This window comes from Triticum aestivum, chromosome 2A (genome assembly GCF_018294505.1).
Source record: "Triticum aestivum cultivar Chinese Spring chromosome 2A, IWGSC CS RefSeq v2.1, whole genome shotgun sequence".
Classification (NCBI taxonomy): domain Eukaryota; kingdom Viridiplantae; phylum Streptophyta; class Magnoliopsida; order Poales; family Poaceae; genus Triticum; species Triticum aestivum.
Window position 1 is genome coordinate 517,617,837 of NC_057797.1, and position 20,643 is coordinate 517,638,479.

Genomic DNA, 20,643 nt, shown 5'->3' on the forward strand with positions numbered 1-20,643 from the left:
GCTAGTACATGAGGTTCATAGTTTGACGTCCTCGACTCATTAATAAAAACACACGAAAAAAATGTACTGCACCATGATTTTATATCCCTTATCACTCCACCATAGACACCACCTGATGATTCATGTATGTGTTTAATAACATTCTTGCAATCCGATGCAATATGAAGCTGCTGTAGTCCAAGATCTTCTGCCCGCGAAAGAGCTTCTCAACTTTTTTTTATATGTTTTGTTCTGCACCTTCCTGCAAAGGTTCTACACGGGCCATGTGCTATATGGCCAGCCCAATTCAGTCCAGTTAATCAAGATTCATTGTCTCAAAAAAAAGTTAATCAAGATTCTTCTTAAGGCCCACAAAAAAAATGGCACTACGACGGGCTTAACAATCCCCCTCAAAAAACAAAAACAAAAACAATTGTTCACGATCGTCCCCATCTTGCTGCAATCTCCACCGAGTACAGACACCGGCGATGGCCGCCGCCCTCCGCTCCTCTTCCGCTGCCGCCGTGCACCGCTTCCTCCGCATCTCGCCGTCCACCTTGTCAACGCTCCCGTACGCCTCACGTCCTGCTGCGGTGCCGCCTTTCTCTCCCTCGATCGCCGCCATCTCAGGTCGTCCTCGCATCGCATCTTGTTGGTTGCTACTCGAAAGTATCATATGCTTGTGTCCGGTTTTGCGCCAGTCTCTACTTATGATCCCGTCCGGTTCGCTCGCTTGTTTAGGCTGTTTGTAGATTTGTAACTGCGAAAGTATTTAATTGGTAAGGATTTTATTTTGAACCTTATTGCTACAAATATTTCAATTTTGATACGCTAGTACTCTGGTGTGGGAAGGCGAAGCTATTGTGAAGTGAGAAAATGTGTTACAAAGGTAATTGAAGAAATAGAAGATTAGGGATATCCATGATATCATGGTAAGGTTATAGTATCACTAGAGAATGTTAGTTGTCCGTATATACAGATGTTTATGGTTCTACGGTAGACAGTGTTTACAGTTTGCAGCAGGTATGACATGCCAGATGACAGCTCATACGTGTTGTCCTGAAGTGTTTTTCCTGCTACTGTTGCGTCAAATGTTGAATTTAGCACTTAATTGTACAATACCTATGCGTGGTTCTGAATTCTGATGTTGCTTCAAGCAAGAATGACTCTGTTTTTTGGCTTGCGAGATTTTACTTTGGATGTAAAGCAACAAGATGAAAAACAAAATCATAGCCTTATTCTGTAAATTTTAAAGTGTCAATGATGCTTATCCTTATCGGTCTTCATATCTCTGCAATGCTAATATTGTACTTTAGTCAAACTTATACTTGTGCTCATTTAGGAGCCTCCAACTTAAAAAATATCCGTAACACTGGTATAAATTGCAAGGTGTGAATAATGCGTATCCTTATCAGTCTTCATATCTCTGCAATGCTAGTATTGTACCGTCCTTAGTCAAACTTATACTTGTGCTCATATAGGTGCTCCACTTAAAAACTATCCGTAATGCTGGTATAAATTGTAAGGCATCAATAATGCTTTTCCTTATCAGCCTTAGTCAAACTTATACTGTAGGTCCTTGAACTATTCCAGGGATGTTACATAGGTCCTCGAACTATGAAAATCGTCATCTAGATCCTCAAAGTGCAGTAAGTGTGTCATTCAGGTCCAAAATCTCCCTGACAGGCTCTAACTGGCCAGCTGGCACATAAACAGTAACCGTAACAGTACGCGGCAAACAGTCCTGAATTCCTGTGCGTGATGAACAGTACACGACAAAGAATAAATATAAAAAAATATCAAAAAACTGAGATCCTCTGTCATCAAAGAGACCCTGGCGCGTGAACAGTAAAAATGTCATTAATTCAAAAAAAGTTCGCGAACGATGAATTTGGAAAAATATTTGTGACTTTAATAAAATGTTCGCGAACGATGAATTTGGGAAAAAAAAATATTCGCAACTTTAAAAAAATATTCGCGAGTTTAAAAAAAGTTCGCGAACGATGAATTTGGAAAAAATATTCACGACTTTAAAAAAATGTTCGCGAACGATGAATTTGGGAAAAATATTCGCGAGTTTAAAAAAAGTTCGCGAACGATGAATTTGGAAAAAATATTTATGACTTTAAAAAAATGTTCGCGAACGATGAATTTGGAAAAAATATTCGTGACTTTAATAAAATGTTCGCGAACTATGAATTCGGAAAAAATATTTGCGACTTTAATAAAAAGTTCACTAACATTTTTTAAAGTCACGAATTTTTGTGGTTCGCGAACATTTTTTCCATACCCACGAACAATATTTGTGGTTCGCGAACATATTTTTCAAATTTATTGTTTGTTAACTTTTTTAAAGTCGCGATTATTTTTCCCATATTCGCGAACATTTTTTTGAATTAATGAACATTTTTACTATTCACGCGCCAGGGGTATCTTTGATGCCAAAGTTTTTCAGATTTTTTTGTTCATATTTTCTTATTTTTGGCACTGTTCACCATGCCAGCTGGCCATTTAGAGGGGGTTAGTGAGATTTTGGACTTGGATGACACACTTACTGTACTTCAAGGACCTAAATGACGATTTTCATAGTTCGAGGACCTATGTGACACCCCTGAAATAGTTTAAGGACCTACAGTGCACTTCACTCATTAAATTTTGCATGCTGTAAAGGTGGCAACAATGCTTTCTCATGGAACTTCAGGCGCTTGCTCAGTTCAAATGAAAAACATATGTCTGCAATGTCTGACCCACAAATTGAATCTGCTGTTAAGGATTTGATGGCTGCGAGCTGGAGTGAACTTCCACATTCTCTTGTAGAGGAAGCAAAGAAAGCAGTATCCAAATCCACTGATGATGCGGCGGGTCAAGAGGCTTTGAAAAATGTATTTCGTGCAGCTGAGGCATGTGAAGAATTTGGTGGAGTTTTAGTTACCCTAAGAATGGCTCTTGATGATCTTTGTGGTCTAACAGGCGAGGTTGGTACTTAATTGTCTCTATTCCCTCGTTCATGTACAGCTGAGTTTGAACTCTTACCAAGCCTAACTCTTGCAGAACGTGGGCCCTTTGCCTGGTTATGTTGAAGATGCTGTTAAGTCCACATTTAATAGGTACATGACATATCTAGAATCCTTTGGGCCTGACGAACATTTTCTACGAAAGAAGGTGGAAAATGAGTTGGGTACCAAAATGATTCACCTTAAAATGAGATGCAGTGGCATAGGATCCGAGTGGGGAAAGGTAAGTCCATTTTGAATGTTACTTTCCCCACCAGTATGGTTAATTCAATACCAGCTTCTGCTCTAGAACTTTATTTTTGAGACAGACATACATGTCTTTCTCGGTCAAACAGTCTTGTATGTGCTATGATGGGGCATTTTTTTAGTTCCGTTTAGGATATGTTCTTCTGTTGCCTTTTACTGTTGGCGTGTATATAGTATTATCATACTCCTAAAGATTTTTTAGCTGAGGTAGTTTTCGCCATTTCTTCTATTTTTGTCAGAAAAAAGAGAGCACATTAAACAGTGTATTGGAGTTGGCTCTGATTTTTCTTTATTTTGGTGAACCAAATGAGTCGTATAAATGGAGAATGTATTGTTAAGTTTTTGTAGAAAGAAAGACATGGAACAGATTAATGACAAAACACTTGAACTTTGTCTACCAAACTCGTATCCTAACTATGACCATCACCCATTTCATTTGATTTTTAATGCATGCTGAAAAATTCCAGTACACATGTAAGTTCTTTTGCTAAGTTTGGTACGTACTAGTTATGCTTTGGTTCGGGCTAATTTGTAGTCGATTTCAAGTTTGTAACTTCGAACATGTCTCCCTTCCGAAAGTTTTAGCACAAGATAAATGAAAGACAGTCATTTTTTGGCTGATTCCAGCCAGACGTTATCTTATCCTCTACATTTTTCCCAATATATATCCCACAACCACTACAAACTGGCCATTACATGAAGCCTGCCAAATCTTGCTAAACCAGCCTGCACAACTGATTCTGTAGATATTGCCCGTAGTTGTAGCATCTCTCTTCCTGAATTTTACTTGTTGAATATACTTTTATTCAGTACTCCTTACCCCTGATGTGATTATTTTACTTGCAGATCACCTTGATAGGCACCTCAGGGATCTCTGGGTCCTATGTTGAGCTAAGGGCGTGAGGGAAGTCCCCAAATTAGAGCTGTGCAGAACATGGATGGATTGAAGCAAAGCTGCTTCATCAGAATGAGGTGTTGCATATCGTTTTCATTTCCTTTGTAGCTAGCATGCCAATAACGCTGAAATCTTGGCGCCCCAAGCTGCTGTAATAATAGCAAGTCCCTGGTTCATGTTAATTTTGTTTCACTCCTGGATAGGAAAGGTGATTTTTGTTTTATGTATTGAATTTGTTAAAAGGTACTCCACCCATCCCATAATGTAAGACCATTTTGCAAGCTATGTGACGGAGGGAGTAGTATAAAATATATAGTCAAGAAAGAAGATCTTGATTCGTGTGTCTATTTATATAACCTCTATGATTATAGATAAATAGCATGAGTTGGGCTGAAGATATTCACATGCTGCTGGAGACCATTGTGTATATAAAGATGTAGACAAGGAGTTAGGGCATTTCTAACCGGTCCACTAAAAATAGTGGAGTAAACCCTTAGTAGAGTACATTTACCCCACTAAGGATGAAGAGGGGTGATCGCCACCCCCCTGCGTCGCCTAGCTCTGGCGACTCGGGGGCAAAAATGTAGCGCCGACACCACCCCTTCCCCTCGCCCCTTCCCTTCTCGCAGCCGCCAGAGGCTTCCGCCGGCAAAGCGCGCCGGCTAAGCTCGCGCTGGACCCAGGGACGGCGGCGGCGGGGCGTCTCTCTCAATCCGGGTAGCAGGGCACGGCGATGCGAGGCCGTTTGCCGGCGGCGCATCTGGCCGCGGTCGGCGGCGGTCTCAACCGGCGTGGACTGCCTCAGGGTGGTGGATGCGAGGTGGTGGTGGCCGACTGACCTGGTGACCTGGATCTTGATCCAGCGAGTCGGTCAGGCGTGACGCCGGACTGCAGGTGGTGAAAGGCAGAGGTGTTGGCCGGTGCGGTGTGCGCGCACGGGCCGCGTGGTCGTGCGGGGGTGCAGTCTAGCCGGTCTGGGGTGCTCCTTGGCGCCTAGATCTGCTTTTCCTAAGGCTCACCCGGCCAACCGGCGGTTACGTGGCCACGACCAGGGGGTCGACGGTGGATGCCGTCGACAGAGATTGACTACGGCGGTGGTGGGGTGTGGTTGGCGGCAAGGGCTTGGATGCGGGTGGTAGCCGACAACGACCTGACTCCGGCTGTGCAGGTGCTCGAGGTGAGCTTCTGTGTCAACGGAGCCTCATGCTAGTCCTAGTGGGGATGCTCGCTGCGGACTGGTAGGAGGGCGGGGAGGTCTCGGGCTGCTGGGCACAGCGGCCAGCTTCAACGGAGATGACTGCGACGGGATGCTTCAGGCGAAAGCCTTGTGTCGATCTTGTCGGCAACGATGACGGCGACGCCTTCGGGCGTCGTTTCCCTTCTTGAAGGCGTCATCGGGAAGCTAATGTTACCCTCTTAATCGTGTGCCTCGGGCAAAAGCCTCATATCCATCTCTGGATCAGACGACGACGATGCCTCGATGTTGTTCCCCCCCCCTTGGGGGCGTTGTTTTGGGGGGCCACGGATCTGCGGTTGGCAGCTTGATGTCTGGATTGGAGTGGTTGTTGGGTTGTTGGTGTGCAGGATGGTGGCGGTGGAAGTGATCTGTGGTGATGACCAATCCCTTGGTCACCTCGGTGCTGATGGTGACCTATCACTTGGGGGCTCTTGGCGACGATGAGGTCTCGGTGTTCGGTGCCCTTCGACGATGTCTGAGGCTTTGTTGCCTGGCATAGTGCTTTGGTTCTCTCTATTTTTGATGGTGGCTGTGGTGTGGCCTAGAGGAGGTGCAGGGTCTGTCTCGGTGGAACATTGCCCTTCGGCACGGTCTGTGGCTCTCTTTGCCGCGACGTGGCTAGGCAGTGGGATGCCCTTCGACGGTGGTTGCGACTTCCTAGCTCTTCAAGGTGCAGAGTGATCGCAGGGCAGCCGACAACTTCTCCTCTACGTCTTCTTGGTGACGGATCTCCTTTCGATTGATTCAACAAAGCTTGCTTCCGCTTTTCTCGGTCCAACTAGTGGTGTTGGGTGCTAACTTCTTGGTGTTGGCTGCTTGTCGTAGCTCTTTTCTGGTTCATCTTCTATTCTTTCGTGTGCCTTCTTCTGTGTGTTGGTTGCTATGTGTTATACCTGATGTTTTGTATCTTACTCTTATATATAATGAAAATAGTTTAGGCCGGCGTAAGCCTGCCGTAGCACCGTCAAAAAAATATTTACTCCACTAAATTTTGGCCGGACCTAACCAATCTCCTAAATACAACGGAGTAAAACTTACTTTTGGTTGATGCATTTTGTCGAACACTTGTCATGCACATATGCACATAGAGTGAGTGATTGACTAGCCATCGATGATTTGGTACTTAGCACCTGGACTGAACAATCCTCGGAGAGCATGATCATAAGCACAACCCCTAGTGATGCCGTCCATGTACGCGCAGATGGTGAGTGCGGCCAACGTGAGCTACGAGTTGTCCCGCTACGGACCGGTGGTCGTGCACCTGGTCGTTTGCGCGTTTGTGCGCCGCGTGTTCCATGCTGTCAGCAAGGACCACTGCCCCGGGTTACGGAGGTACATCGAGCGGCTGTACCGGGGCCTCCTGGCAATCCCCCGCTCCCACTATGGAGGTACATCGAGCAGGGACGGTAGGTCGGTGGCGTGCAAGAGGTCGTAGCATCGGGAGGGCGAGCATCGGCGTGGAGGAGAGCTCGAGCACCAACGCATGCGTGTCCGGTGTTGGGAAGGAGCTCGTCGGGTCGGGTGGGGTGATGCTGCTGCTGTGTCTGCCGTCCCTGCTGCTTGTGTGGACGGGACCACATGTTCCACTTCCACCACGGCAATCTCAGCCTCCCTCAACGCTCCCGATCTGGACGGCTCTTGTGGCGGCACACCGGCGGGGAAGACTGCTGGGAGGCCATTTGGCAGGACGTAGAGACTGAGGTAGAGTGGGACAGAGCAGCGGAGATGAGGGGAGACGACCAACCGTGGTTCAGGGGGTGGCACGGTTGGTCGCGAGCGCTGGCGGTAGTGGACAGTGGCAGGCGAGGGGTTCGGGAAGGGGGCCGGCGGCGGGCGGGGGTGGGGGGAGGACGAGGGGCAAAGGCGGGCGTGGGCGATGGAGCATCAGAAATTTTACTGCAACCCCTTTCCATGGAGTATATTTAGGAAAATATGAGGCACCGGAGTATAATTTTTACTCCCTTACGATGGATTAGGGATCGACGTTGGGGAAGTAAAACTATTTTTTTACTCCTCTAACGTTGGATATCGGATCGGTTAGAAATGCCCTTAGAGCATCTCCAGCCGTTGAGCCCCCAGGAGGCATTTTTGTTGGCCGCTTGGGGGGCTGATGGCGGAGATTTTGGCCTGGGGGTGAAAAAGTTTCCAACCATGTACACCCCCAAGCCGTGCCCAGGCCGCGCCCGCCCCAGGCCATGACCGGCCCGGCCTCGTTGTCGAGCTCGAGCAGAGCAGCATGAGCCCCGAGCTCCACCGGTGCCGTCCTCGACCGGGGCTTCCGCCGCCTGCTGGTGCAGCGCACCACTGCCACCTCCGGCTACGACTCGTCCCTGCTCTGCGGTGTATCCTACAAGGTCGAGGACAGGGACGCCGACCGCCCCGCACGCGTCGTCCAGCCCGTGCCCCCCCAACGGGCCCTCCGTGCTTCGCTTCAACGAGAGCCTCGCCTAGTGACAAGCATTAAGCATAGCAAAGTCATAGTAACATCAATCTCAGAACATAGTGGATGCTAGGGATCAAAACCTAACAAAACTAAGTCGATTACATGATAGATCCCATCCAACCCATCACCGTCCAGCAAGCCTACGATGGAATTACTCACGCACGGCGGTGAGCATTATGAAATTGGTGATGAAGGATGGTTGATGATGACGATGGTGACGGATTCCCCTCTCCGGAGCTCCGAACGGACTCCAGATCAGCCCCCCGAGAGGTTTTAGGGCTTGGCGGCGGCTCCGTATCGTAAAACGCGATGATTTCTTCTCTCTGATTTTTTCTCTCCAAAACCAAATATATAGAGTTGGAGTTGAGGTCAGAGGAGCTCCAGGGGGCCCACGAGGTACGGGGGGCGCGCCCCCACCCTCGTGGACAGGTGGTGGACCCCCTGGCCTTCATCTTTTGCAAGGATTTTTTATATTTTCCGAAAAGATGTTCCGTGAAGTTTCAGGTCATTCTGAGAATTTTTGTTTCTGCACATAAATAACACCATGGTAATTCTGCTGAAAACAGCGTCAGTCCGGGTTAGTTCCATTCAAATCATGCAAGTTAGAGTCGGGCAAAAGTGTTTGGAAAAGTATATACGTCGGAGACGTATCACCGACCGCCCCGCACGCGTCATCCAACCCGTGCCCTCGGACGGGCCCTCCGTGCTTCGCTTCAACGAGAGCCTCGCCTTCGAGTCCGTCGCCTCCCGCGACGGCCTCGTCGTGCTCCGCCGGCGCCCCTGCCCGCTCTTTGGGCAGTCCATCAAGGAGGGGCGAGTCCAGGGTAGCCGGTCTTCAACGTGCCGGGGGGATGCAGGGTGTGGCGGAGCAAGGTGGTGGTGGCGACGCAGCAGCAGAACGAGGCAGGAGGGGAGTGCCAGTGGTAGCGGGGGGAGGGGCGGCTCAGTCAGAGGACGCGAGGAGCGGCGGGGTGGGGCTGACGCGCGGCAGGCGGGCCGATCGGCAGTGGCGTGAGGCGCGGGCGGCAGATGGGCGCGGGGTTCGGGGAGGGGGCCGGCGGCGGGCGGGGGTGGGGGAGGACGAGGGGCAGAGGCGGGCGTGGGCGATGGAGCATCAGAAATTTTACTGGAGCCCTTTTCATGGAGTATATTTAGGAAAATATGAGGCGCCGGAGTATAATTTTTACTCCCTTACGGCGGATTAGGGATCAACATTGGAGAAGTAAAACTATTTTTTACTCCTCTAACGCTGGATATCGGATCAGTTAGAAATGCCCTTAGAGCATCTCCAGCCGTTGAGCCCCCAGGAGGCATTTTTTTCGCCGCTTGGGGGGCTGCCGGCGGAAATTTTGGCCTGGTGGTGAAAAAGTTTCCAGCCGTGTCCACCCCCAAGCCGTGCCCAGGCCACGACCAGCCCGGCCTCGCTGTCGAGCTCGAGCAGAGCAGCATGAGCCCCGAGCTCCACCGGCGCTGTCCTCGACCGGGGCTTCCGCCGCCTGCTGGTGCAGCGCACCACTGCCACCTCCAGCTACGGCCCGTCCCTACTCCGCAGCATCTCCTACAAGGTCGAGGATAGCGACGCCGACCGCCCCGCACGCGTCGTCCAGCCCGTGCCCCCCCTCCCGACGGGCCCTCTGTGCTTCGCTTCAACGAGAGCCTCGCCTTCGAGCTCGTCACCTCCCGCGATGACCTCGTCGTGCTCCGCCGGCGCCCCCGCCCGCTCTTCGGGTAGTCCATCAAGGAGGGGCAAGTACAGGGTAGCCGGTCTTCAGCGTGCCAGGAGGGAGGGATGCATGGTGTGGCGGAGCAAGGTGGTGGTGGCGGCGCAACAGCAGAACGAGACAGGAGGGGAGCGCTAGTGGTAGCGGGCGGAGGGGTGGCTCAGTCAGAGGGCGCGAGGAGCGGCATTGTGGGGCTCACGCGCAGTAGGCGGGCCGAGCGGCAGTGGCGCGTGGTGTTCGGGCATGCTCAGGTCGCGGACGGGGCGTCGTAGCGAGCGACGACGGGGCGGGGCGGCGAGTTCGGTGGGTCGGGGCGGAGGAGGCGGGGCTGGGCGAGCTCGGCCAGAGACGAGGAGCAGGAGATGCGGGGAGGGAAAGATTCGTGAGACTAACTGGTGGGGTTTTGCCATGCAAAAATTAACGCCGGCGGTCTCAAGTGCTCCCCGATGGGCTGGGTTTCGCCTGAGGTTGCCGGGGCTATTTTTTTTTCAAATCCAGCGTAAAACAACATCTTGAGGGTGTGGCTGGATTTTTTTTTGCGTCGATGCTAAAAAAGGTGCTTGGGAGACGTTTTGGGGGGCTTAGTGGAGATGCTCTTATACACTTGCTGCTGGAGTTGTTCTTACAAAGTAAACCCTGAGGTTGTGCCCTCAGCTGGTGTCCATAGACGTGAACCATGTGTAGGCTGTTCCCGTTTTGTCGCATTGCCGGGGTGATGGTGAAAGAAAACTATTGGAATGCTAATGAAGATTGCAAATACATTCAGGAATTCAGCCATGATAGAAACGAGTCCAACAATGTGAAACATGCTATCATACTGATCTGGCAATTTCAAAAAAAAAAAATCATACTGATCTGGCGTGGAAACCGGTGTTTTTTCTTCATCCACATGATACATTTGCGGCGTCACGTCAAGCTTGCCAAGCACGGCCCTTTTCCTTGAAAAAAAAACAAGCCTGGTGCATGCCACCGATAATGGCACCGCTGCCACGTACGTGTGTGAAAATCACCTCCGAAACTAACAAACCCTCCACATTTCCAACTAGACGGCCGCGCGCACGCGCATGCGGCGTCTCTCGCTCACTCATCACGTAGCATAGTCAACAACGAGCGACGTCGGCCAATGGATGGGATCTGTTTCGTCAAGGCGGGCCACATGGTGGTGGTGGGCGAGAATTCCGTGCCACCGCCCCGGCCGCCCGGCGCTCGCGCCCTGTCCGCGCGGCGCCACGGCTGGAAATCAGCGAACCGCCGGCCGTGCGCGCGGGACGCCTCGGACGGTTGCGTGCGGCCAGCGACGATGGCCCCGTACGCGCGGCCGGCCACTGTTGGCGTTTCCTTCCTCCAATTTACTAGTCTCCCGCCCGGGCCCGGCTGTTGGGCGCACGATGCATTGCAACAGCGCTTCGTCGCCCGGTCTTCGATGGAAAGGAGGACCAGATCAATAATCAACGTTGCTGTTCTCCTACAGGCGCCGTTGCTTTTTGTATCCGGACGGTAAGGTTCCGAATCCGAAGGATGCTGCCACTACAATTTCTCCGCAGGCTGCAGCTGCCACTTGTAGGAGATCTTTTATAGGATTTGAATGTGGCAGTCGGTTGCCTTTTAGCTGCATGCATCTGTAGACGTCGCCCGGATCGTCTTGGTCCAAATGACATCTACAAGACCGACGGAGGTAAAACCGAGACAACTAAAACAGGGAACCGATGCTTTTTGGTTGACCGACTCTCTCCTGAGAGCAATCCAAGCAGTAAAATCCAATGGCCATTTGCACTGCACGACCGACATGCATGTCCGTGCCCGCGTGTAGTGTACCAACCAACCAAAGCAGTACAATTGCATGAAGTAATAAAACTTTGGTGGAGCAATCAAACCGTGTTTGTTGGTTTAGATGTCGCCCTTGTCCTAGCCGCGTGCATCGATCGCTAGCTGCACCAGCGAACACGTCAAAGATTTGGAGGCCATGACAAGTCTACTCTGGACTGGAGGCCAGGAAAAAGGATGGCTGGAAGCGTCATGTCACGACTCCACCCCCATGCATCTCCCTCATCCACACCTGCCCGTCTTTCCATCCATCTTTCTCTCTTTTACCAAATGTCACGGGCAAAAGCGCTGAGTGAGAGACCAACCACTCCCTCTGCAGCAGCCCCCTCTCTTATCTGCACAGGAGCCTGCTTAATCCGCGATCCACGACATGACATGCATCATCCTAGCACAAATATTTAACTATTGCACCAATCACATCTTGGATCTTAATAAACTTAATAATAAGAACCACTAGGTCGAGGAACAAGATGTACGTACTCGGTTTAAAAAGGAATTAATGTTGGCTTGAAAAAACAGCGATAATCGTATATATAGTCAAAGGAAGGTGCAACGTTGTTGGCCATGGCCGCCATTTTGTCAACGCCGGGCCTGCATTTTCTGCTCACACCAAATCGACGATGCAGCAAAGTCATTACCAGACGTCTCTATAGAGAGAAAGATGATTTGCATTGCAGCGGTATATATCATCTCACATATCAATCATCCTTTAGCTTTATCCAAAGGAAAAAAGAGGCTGCGTTCGCAAAGGAAGGAAAGTTGGGAAGCATCAACAACTCTGCCGGCTCCAAAGTTCAAACCAAAGGTAATAAGAAACGAAGGAACCTCTCCAAGAATAGTTGTTACACGCCAACCTACCCCCATACATTACATACTACGTAAACATTAATCGTCTACGATTAACCAACCCATATGTCATCATCATACACGTATCTATGAGCTATTTCTACTATATCTCTATCGGCGGCCAGCGCACCGTCTCCTTTGCTTCACGGCTTCTCCAGCTGGCTGTCGAGGCCGACGGCGTTGTGCTTCCGCGACGGCCCCGACGGCGTCACCGAGCCCCTCGGCAGGAACCCGAAGAAATGGTTGGCCGCCCCTCGCTCCAGCGGCCGGCCCCTGAAGGGCTGCATGCCTCTCGAGGCCTCGCAGCTGGAGCTCGACGCCATGGCGAGGAGGATGAGGAGGAGCAGGGGCAGGACGTACCACCGGAGCTGCGGCGGTAGAAGAGTCGTCCGCCTGCCGCTCGTTCGCCCCATGTAGGTACGTAGGGTACGGAGCGATGCACGGAAGGAGAAGGTGGTCGATGAGGAGGGGAGCGTTGGTGGCGCCAGCCGCCAGGTGTGGAGGTTTGTGGTTTGAGGAAGATGTACGTGATGACTGGTGAAGGTTTCGGAGAGTGCAAATGGCGGGGGGCAGGCGTGGAGGAGGGAGGCGATGCTGGTAGACAGGCGCTTGGAGAGAATGTGCGCGTGGACAGTGAGGAGTCGTCAAATTTATATAGGAGCTTTCCTTTCCTCCCTAGCTTGGACTTGTTCACAAGCAAGGGGGAGAGAAAGATATGCAATCTACATGCATGATGTCATTTTCTGGTTACCGTGTGTTTGCAATAAATCCCTGGCTGCTTTAATAGTGCCTCATATATAATTATATAGCACACTGTGAGTCTGTGACATGACAATTTACGTACCGATCGACTAGTATCACGCTGAGCAATGAGAGGGGAAAAGCCTTGTCAGCCTGCAAGTAAAGCCTATTTTCTGCATAGTCGGATCAGCTAGTAATTCACAGTTTGCAAGACTGAGAAACTCGGGGTTGTCTACACGCGAGGATAATTTTGTGCCTGCGCCGGCCCGGTGCGCTCCTATAGTCTACGAGCAAATCGTTCGAGTTGGTGCAGAGGGGATGGGAATTAATGAATGTGCTCATCTACCTCTAGCGCCATGGCCTAGGATAGGATACATTTTTGAAACTTGGATCATAGGCAGAGAGCGCGACGATGGACATGGACGGTGTGGGGGTGCATGGTGGGGTTGAGCGTGTTGGAGAGGAGAGGACAGCATTGATAAGCTGGAGATGGCACTCCTGTCTGTGCACCAAGAAAAGGAAGTGGAAGTGAGAGATATGCAAAAGAAAAGGACAAGGCAGGGAGCAAGAAGGTTCATGGCCATAAGGACGAAAGGAGGGCTCTGTCTCCTCCCCGAGTAGGTGAACGAGAGCTCTGCATTCGCCACTCCGAATTCAATGGCCGGCTTGACCGACTCACTTGTTGGGCATTGCATGCATGCATGCAGTATGCAGAGAGCGAAAGAGATGTGCCCTGGAATGGTCAGTGTGGGTAAGGGCACAAGCCGGAAGGCCCTGTTTGGTTCATAAGTACTAAAACTTTTTCTGGTCCCAACTAAAAAGTTTCTAGTCTCTGAAAAGTCCTTTTCTATTTGTATCCAGAGACTAACAAGTCATTAGTTCCTTCCTAGAGGTTATTAAATGACCATGTTGCCTCTAGTATATAAAAAAATAACAATTAAACAACACCATGGGATGACGGACCATTGAATGCATGGAGGGGCATTGTTGGAAAAGTCCCAAAAGAGACTCTCCTTGAGAGTCTTCTTCATTTAGTCCCAAATGCCTAGTTTAGTCCCTAAAAAGTCCCTCCCGTTTGGTAAAAAAGTCTCTAAGAGGGACTTTTTCTAGTCCCTACACAAAAAAGTCCCTGGAAACAAACACCCCATAAATTTCCTCCCGCATCCGTGTACCACAGACGAAAGTCCACGGACACTGATGCGGGAGGACGCTATCCAACCATACCTGTATACTACATTCGTCACGGTTTAGAAGGCGCGCTTGGAAATTCTCTGAGACTTAGGTGGTTATCTATTGGTTATGAGACGGGCTAAAAAATAGCATTCACACTACGCATGCATATAGAAATAGTATATCGGAGTACTAATTAGCTACTAGAAATAAATGCAATGCGCCCTAAACCTTGTCTATTGTGGAAACGCACGCAAATTTAACTGTGCCTTCTAAACCGTGACGGAGGGAGTACATTTTTACAACAATTTAAACTAACCGGACGAAATTCAATTAAATTGGGCGAAGCATAATTTGTACATAAAATTAGGCGATATTTCGGCCGGTAAACTAAAAACCCTAAACTGGCTATACTTGATAGTAACCTCGTAGGCCATGTCGGGCTGGCCGGCGGCTCCTCTTCCGTCATCGACGCCTGATCAGGCGTCGTCATCGTCGTCGGGCTTCGGGCGACGAAAGGTGGTGGCGTCGCGGCAGGGCTTCCCGACAGCCGCCTGATGCTCATGGATGATCCTCTCCGCTTCCTCCTGCATCATGCACAGTGCGGTCGCGATCACCGAGGACGTGGGCTAGGTGAGAGGGCGGCGGTCCTTGGAGAGGCGTCGTTGGCGGCGTCGATCTCGGCGAGGGACCATTCCTCGTCGTACCTGGCCATCTCCCCGTCGAGGCCGAAGAGACAGCGCTTGGCCACCTCTGACGTCGTCACCGAGCGGTCCAGGGCCCAAGCATACGCCAGGTCAGGGTCCGCCGCGATGTTTTGGCAGCCGGGGAGGGGGGGACGTCCGAGTCCGCCAACTTGGACCCGCGCGCGGCTGTCCCGCCAGCGCTGCTCCCGGTCAGCGTACTCCTGCACCATCGTGGCGCTCCGGGAGGACGAACGGTTGCCGCCGCTCCTGCCACTGCCGAGGTAGTGTAGAAGGCGACCGCGCACCTTGGGCAGGGGTGGCAGCGTGCGGCGCTCCTCCTTGACGATGCGCCGGGGCGGTGGCGAGGGCCGCTCTTCCTTCACGCGGTGTCGGATTTGGACGCCACGGCTGCGTGGCGAAGAGCATGGAGGGGATGCCGGCTCCGACTTCACGGCCGGTGGCGGAGTTGGGTCGTTGATGTGGACGACGAAGCGACGAAGCATTAGCTGCATATGCTCCTCAAACTTGGCGTCGATGGTGGAGTAGACCTGGCCCAGCGTCCGCGCCGGCGGTGGCTGCTGGTCCTCCTCGTCGCCGGAGTAGATGACAATCTTCGCCCGTATCGAGTCGTCGCCAGCCGATGAGGATGACGGCCCTAGAGTTCGAGGGCGGTGTCGCCACGATCCGCTGGATCCCGCCCTGGAACGCCTGTCGGCGCCGACGCCCAGGACTTGTCCATCGCCGGAGATGTGGTGGGAGATGGGCGGGGAGAGGAGGACGAGGACGAGGACGAGGAGGATGCGATGTGGATGGTGTCGGAGCGCGACTTAAATAGTTACGGCCAGGCCATGCGAAGGTCCCGTCAGCCGCTTCAATGCGGCGCAGCAGCCGTAGTTGGTTCCTTGGGAACCTGCGTCCACATTGAAGCGGCGGCTGCCGAGAGGTCGCGTCGGTCAACGCCCCCTCCCTCCATCTGATCACATCGTGGCATCAATGCCGGCCTCCGCATGCTCTGGGCCAGCATGAATGTGGTGTGGTAAGCGGCGCGTGCATCGGAAGAAAAGCGCGGGAGGGCGGGTGAGGGATCTTTGGTGGGTCAGGGTATTGAATTCATGCTCCAGCCAAATTATCCAAAATTCCGAACTGATGGAGGGAGGCGGGCAATATGTTTGAACACACCCCCTCACGTCTAGGCTATTTTAGTCCTTAGACGTGGGATCGATGTAGGTCGCAGAATCGTTTATTTAATACTGCGTTGGCAGGGTCTTGAACTCAAGACCTTTTGGCTCTGATACCATGTAAGTTTGGTTGGAAGCATTGAACCCTTTGTCTCGGGCCGCATGTGTATATATATTGGCAATGCCTTGGAGTACAAGGAGAGATCAAGAGATCGAGACGATCCCAAGTTGGTTCGGTACAGGAGGTAACTTGGGGAGGGAAGAAAGGAGATAGAGATAGAGATAGATTACAATTTGAATGAACCTACCCTATACATATTCTAACACTCCCCCTCAATCTAAACCTCATGAACTTCGACCAAGGTTGAGATTGTACTTGAACTCATCTAACCTCCTCATAGTGAGAGGCTTTGTGAATCCATCAGCAAGTTGATCTCCAGTAGGAATGAACTGAATTTCGAGGAGCTTTCTAGCTACTCTTTCTCTGACAAAGTAGAAATCAACTTCAATATGCTTTGTGCGTGCATGAAAAACAGGATTGGCTGACAGATAGGTTGCACCAATATTATCACACCATAATCTAGCTGCTTTTGGAGTCTTAATTCCAAGTTCATAAAGTAGTGTATGTATCCACATTACTTCAGCTGTGGCATTTGCCAAAGCTTTGTATTCAGCCTCAGTACTTGATCTAGAGACTGTAGCCTGCTTTCTTGCACTCCATGAAACAAGATTGGATCCCAGAAATACAACAAATCCACTAGTTGACCTTCTATTATCAATACATCCTGCCCAGTCTGCATCAGAGTAGGCAGTAACAAGCATAGAAGAAGACTTGGTAATTTGAAGTCCAAGTCCCTCTGAAAACTTAAGGTACCTCAAAATCCTCTTAACTGCAGTCCAATGAGTAGTGCCAGGAGCATGTAAATACTGACATACCTTGTTGACAGCATAAGAAATGTCAGGGCGTGTAAGTGTCAGATATTGCAATGCACCCACAACACTCCTGTAATTTGTTGCATCCTCTGACCCAAGTGGCTCTCCACTTTCAACAGAAAGTTTTTCAGAAGTTGAGATAGGTGTACTCACAGGTTTACATTTTTCCAAACCTACTCTCCTGAGTATGTCAGCTGTGTATTTTTCCTGTGTCAGAAGTATACCATCTCTTATCTGTTTGACCTCAATACCAAGAAAATAATGAAGATCTCCCAAGTCTTTGAGAGCAAATTCCAACTTAAGATCCTTAAGTAAGCAAGTGGTGGCACTTGAACTTGAGCTAGCAACAATAATATCATCAACATAAACTAGCACAAAAATAGTGTTATTTCCTTTATTGTAAAAGAACAAGGATGTGTCTGCCTTGGATGGTACAAATCCAAGTTGTTGTAGTTGCATGCTCAATCGTGAATACCAAGCTCTTGGCGCCTATTTTAAACCATATAGAGCTTTATCCAATTTACAAACATGATGTGGTGTACCTTTGTTTTCATAACCTGGTGGCTATCGCATGAACACCTCTTCCTCAAGAACACCATGAAGAAACGCGTTCTGAACATCTAGCTGTCTTAAGCTCCAAACTCTGGAAACAGCAATAGACAGAACAAGTCGAATAGTGGCTGATTTAACAACTGGGCTAAAGGTATCCTCATAATCAATGCCAAATCTCTGCTTAAAACCTTTAGCAACTAATCTAGCCTTGTACCTGTCTATACTTCCATCAGATTTTTCTTTTTATCTTGTACACCCATTTACAATCAATGATGTTCATTCCACTTTTTGATGGTACTAGGTGCCATGTTTTGTTTTTCATAAGTGCATTATACTCACTATCCATGGCTTCTTTCCAATGTTTGTGAGCAAGAGCATCAACTAGGCTGACTGGTTCACCAGCTGTAGTAAGGAAAGCACGTTTTTTATCATACCTGATGGTACCATCTTTGTATTCTTTTTCCTTAGTAATACCTGACTGAGACCTCGTGTGACGCCGCGGAATTATTTTTGCCACAGAAGATCCAGCCGGTGCCACAGAAGATCCAGCCATCAGATCATGCTCAGACGCCACGGGATCACACACCGAATCTCCTTCGAGCGAAATCAACCTCGGGATCGATCCGCCAGCAGAGGCGCGCCGCGTGTCGCCCGCTGAGCCCGTGCGCGTCGGAGCCCGTGGGCTGGGCCCAGCAGCGGTCGGCTGGTCAGCCATGCGCGCAGTCCGCGGACTCGTGGCGAGCGGGGAGTCGCGCCCGACCCTGCCTGAGCTGGGGGGCTCCATGATGTCGCTGTCGGCCACCGAGCCGCGGGCCGTGTCCACGCGCTGGAGAGGATCCTCCTCGGATCGGGCGGTGCCAATGATTGCGCTGGCGCCAGGATCCTCCTGGGATCGCGCGCCAGATCTGCTGGGGCTGGCGGGATCCTCCTCGGGGCTAACGCCAGCTGCGTTGGTTGTTTCTGAGTACATAAAATAATGGGCTGCACCTGTACAAACATCATCAGAAGTGCAATTTTCTGTGGATTTATCCACATGGTCAGCTTCAGTTAATTCACCCCCGTGATCAGAAATTGTGTCAAGGTCAGATAGAAGTGCTATTTCAGCACGGAGAAGCGCACCAGCATTGGGATGAAGTTTGGCAAACGGAAAAAGGGTTTCGTCAAAAACTACATCTCGAGATATATATATACATCTAGTTGTAATTTCTAGGCACTTGTATCCCTTGTGAAGATTACTATAGCCTAGAAAAACACATTGAGTAGAACATAATTCAAGCTTATGATGATTATATGGACGTAAATTTGGATAGCAAGCGCACCCAAATTTTTTGAGAGAGTTGTAATCTGGTTTTTGATGATAGAGACGTTCCAACGGAGTAGAGTTGCCAATGACTTTACTTGGAAGACGATTAATGAGATATGTTGCTGTAAGAAACGCTTCATCCCAATATTTTAGTGGCATGGATGCATGAGCAAGTAGGGAGAGACCAACTTCAACAATGTGACGGTGTTTGCGCTCGGCAGAACCGTTCTGTTGATGAGCATGTGGGCAGGAAACATGATGTTGAATGCCTATGCTACGGAAAAAGTAGTTGAGTTTTTCATACTCCCCTCCCCAGTCACTCTGAACTGTAAGGATTTTCCTGTTAAAGTGCCTTTCAACAAGTTTCTGAAATTCTTGGAAGATAGAGAAGACCTCAGATTGATATTTAAGTAAATAAATCCAAGTAAACTTGCTATAGTCGTCAATGAAACTAACATAGTATTTATTTCTTCCAAAAGAATCTCTTGCATGACCCCATACATCACTGAAAACAAGCTCTAAAGGAGCATGAGATATACTATTTGACTTGGGATAAGGAAGTTGGTGGCTCTTGGCACACTGACAAGCTTCACAAACTGACTCACTATTTTGGCTATGTGACAAAGAAAGTTTGTCTTTATTGACTACTTGCTTAACTATGATCGAGGATGGGTGTCCTAATCTTTGATGCCACCTTTCCAAAGAGGGTTTGATAGCAGAATAAACTTGACGACTCTTGTGACTAAGTGCTCCGGATGTGATGGGGTAGAGCCCTCCAATGCATCTACCGTGATGAAGAAGTTCCCTCGTTGCCCGGTCCTTTATAAGAAAGTAACGAGGGTGAGTTTCAAAGAAGACATTATTATCAGTGGCTAAACGAGACATAGAGGCAAGATTTTTGTCAGCTTGTGGAACATGAAGGACATCCTTAAGGACTAGATCACATTTGAGATTAGGGGAATTAATGTAAGCTTGTCCAATGTGACAAATATCCATACCTCCACCACTAGCCGCGGTGTGAATCTGGTCTCCGCCGTGGTATCTTTCTCTGAGGGCAAGTTGTTCTAAATCGTTGGTGACATGATCTATTGCACCCGAGTCCACGTACCATACGCCATCTACTCCTCCTCCTTCTTCACGGATAGCTGCAGCAGCATGACGAGCGTCGGGGACGAAGTCTTCATCGTATCTGTGCCGGCAGTCCAGGACCTCATGGCCCGGCTTCTTGCACAGTTGGCAACAAGGACGGCGATTTGAGGGAGCGCGGCGGCTGTTGTTGTTGTTGAAGCCGCCACCTCCTACGTTGTTGTTGTAGCCGCCGCCTCCTGAGTTGCTGCCACCGCCAGAACAAGCGCCCTCGCCCTGGTAGGTGCCGCGACCATGGCCGCCGCTGATGATGTTGCGGCTCTAGCCTTGGTGACCGCGTCCACGACCGCGCCCGCGAGCCACCGAGTTGACAGATGACTGTCTGATGTTGGTGATGTGAAGGAGCGCGAGACGAGCGTCGAAGCTCAAGAGCTGGCTATACAGCTCCTGAACTGAAACTGGCTCAACCCTAGCGGACAAGGCAGACATGACCGGGTTGTAGTCCAGGTCGAGGCCAACCATGATCTTGGAGACGATCTCAGGGTCGGGAAGGGGGACTCCGGTGCAGCATGCGATCTCATCTGTAAGAGTTTTGATTTTACCAAGATATTCAGCCATGGACATGTTACCTTTCTTCAGGTTTGTAAGCTCGATGCACTTGTTGATGGCCTGACTTTGGCTCTGGGCGGCGAACATGGCATTGATGGCGCTCCATACTTTTGCCGGCGTCTGAAGAGTGGCGACTTGGGCAAGGATCTCACGGGACAGAGATCCCATCAGATACCCCTG

The 20,643-nt window shown here is 50.2% G+C and overlaps 2 protein-coding genes across 2 annotated transcripts; one reads left to right on the forward strand and one right to left on the reverse strand.

Annotated features, from left to right (window-relative positions):
- The first annotated feature begins 380 nt into the window (after positions 1-380).
- On the forward strand, positions 381-4,461 carry LOC123185478 (succinate dehydrogenase subunit 5, mitochondrial-like). Its single transcript, XM_044597354.1, has 4 exons — positions 381-609; positions 2,650-2,954; positions 3,031-3,216; positions 4,086-4,461. Exons 1-4 carry the CDS (start codon positions 468-470, stop codon positions 4,140-4,142), a joined length of 690 nt encoding a protein of 229 aa, XP_044453289.1. The 5' UTR covers positions 381-467; the 3' UTR covers positions 4,143-4,461.
- Positions 4,462-12,168: 7,707 nt separating this feature from the next.
- On the reverse strand, positions 12,169-12,835 carry LOC123185479 (uncharacterized). Its single transcript, XM_044597355.1, has one exon. It carries the CDS (start codon positions 12,616-12,618, stop codon positions 12,349-12,351), a length of 270 nt encoding a protein of 89 aa, XP_044453290.1. The 5' UTR covers positions 12,619-12,835; the 3' UTR covers positions 12,169-12,348.
- Between the last annotated feature and the right edge of the window lie 7,808 nt (positions 12,836-20,643).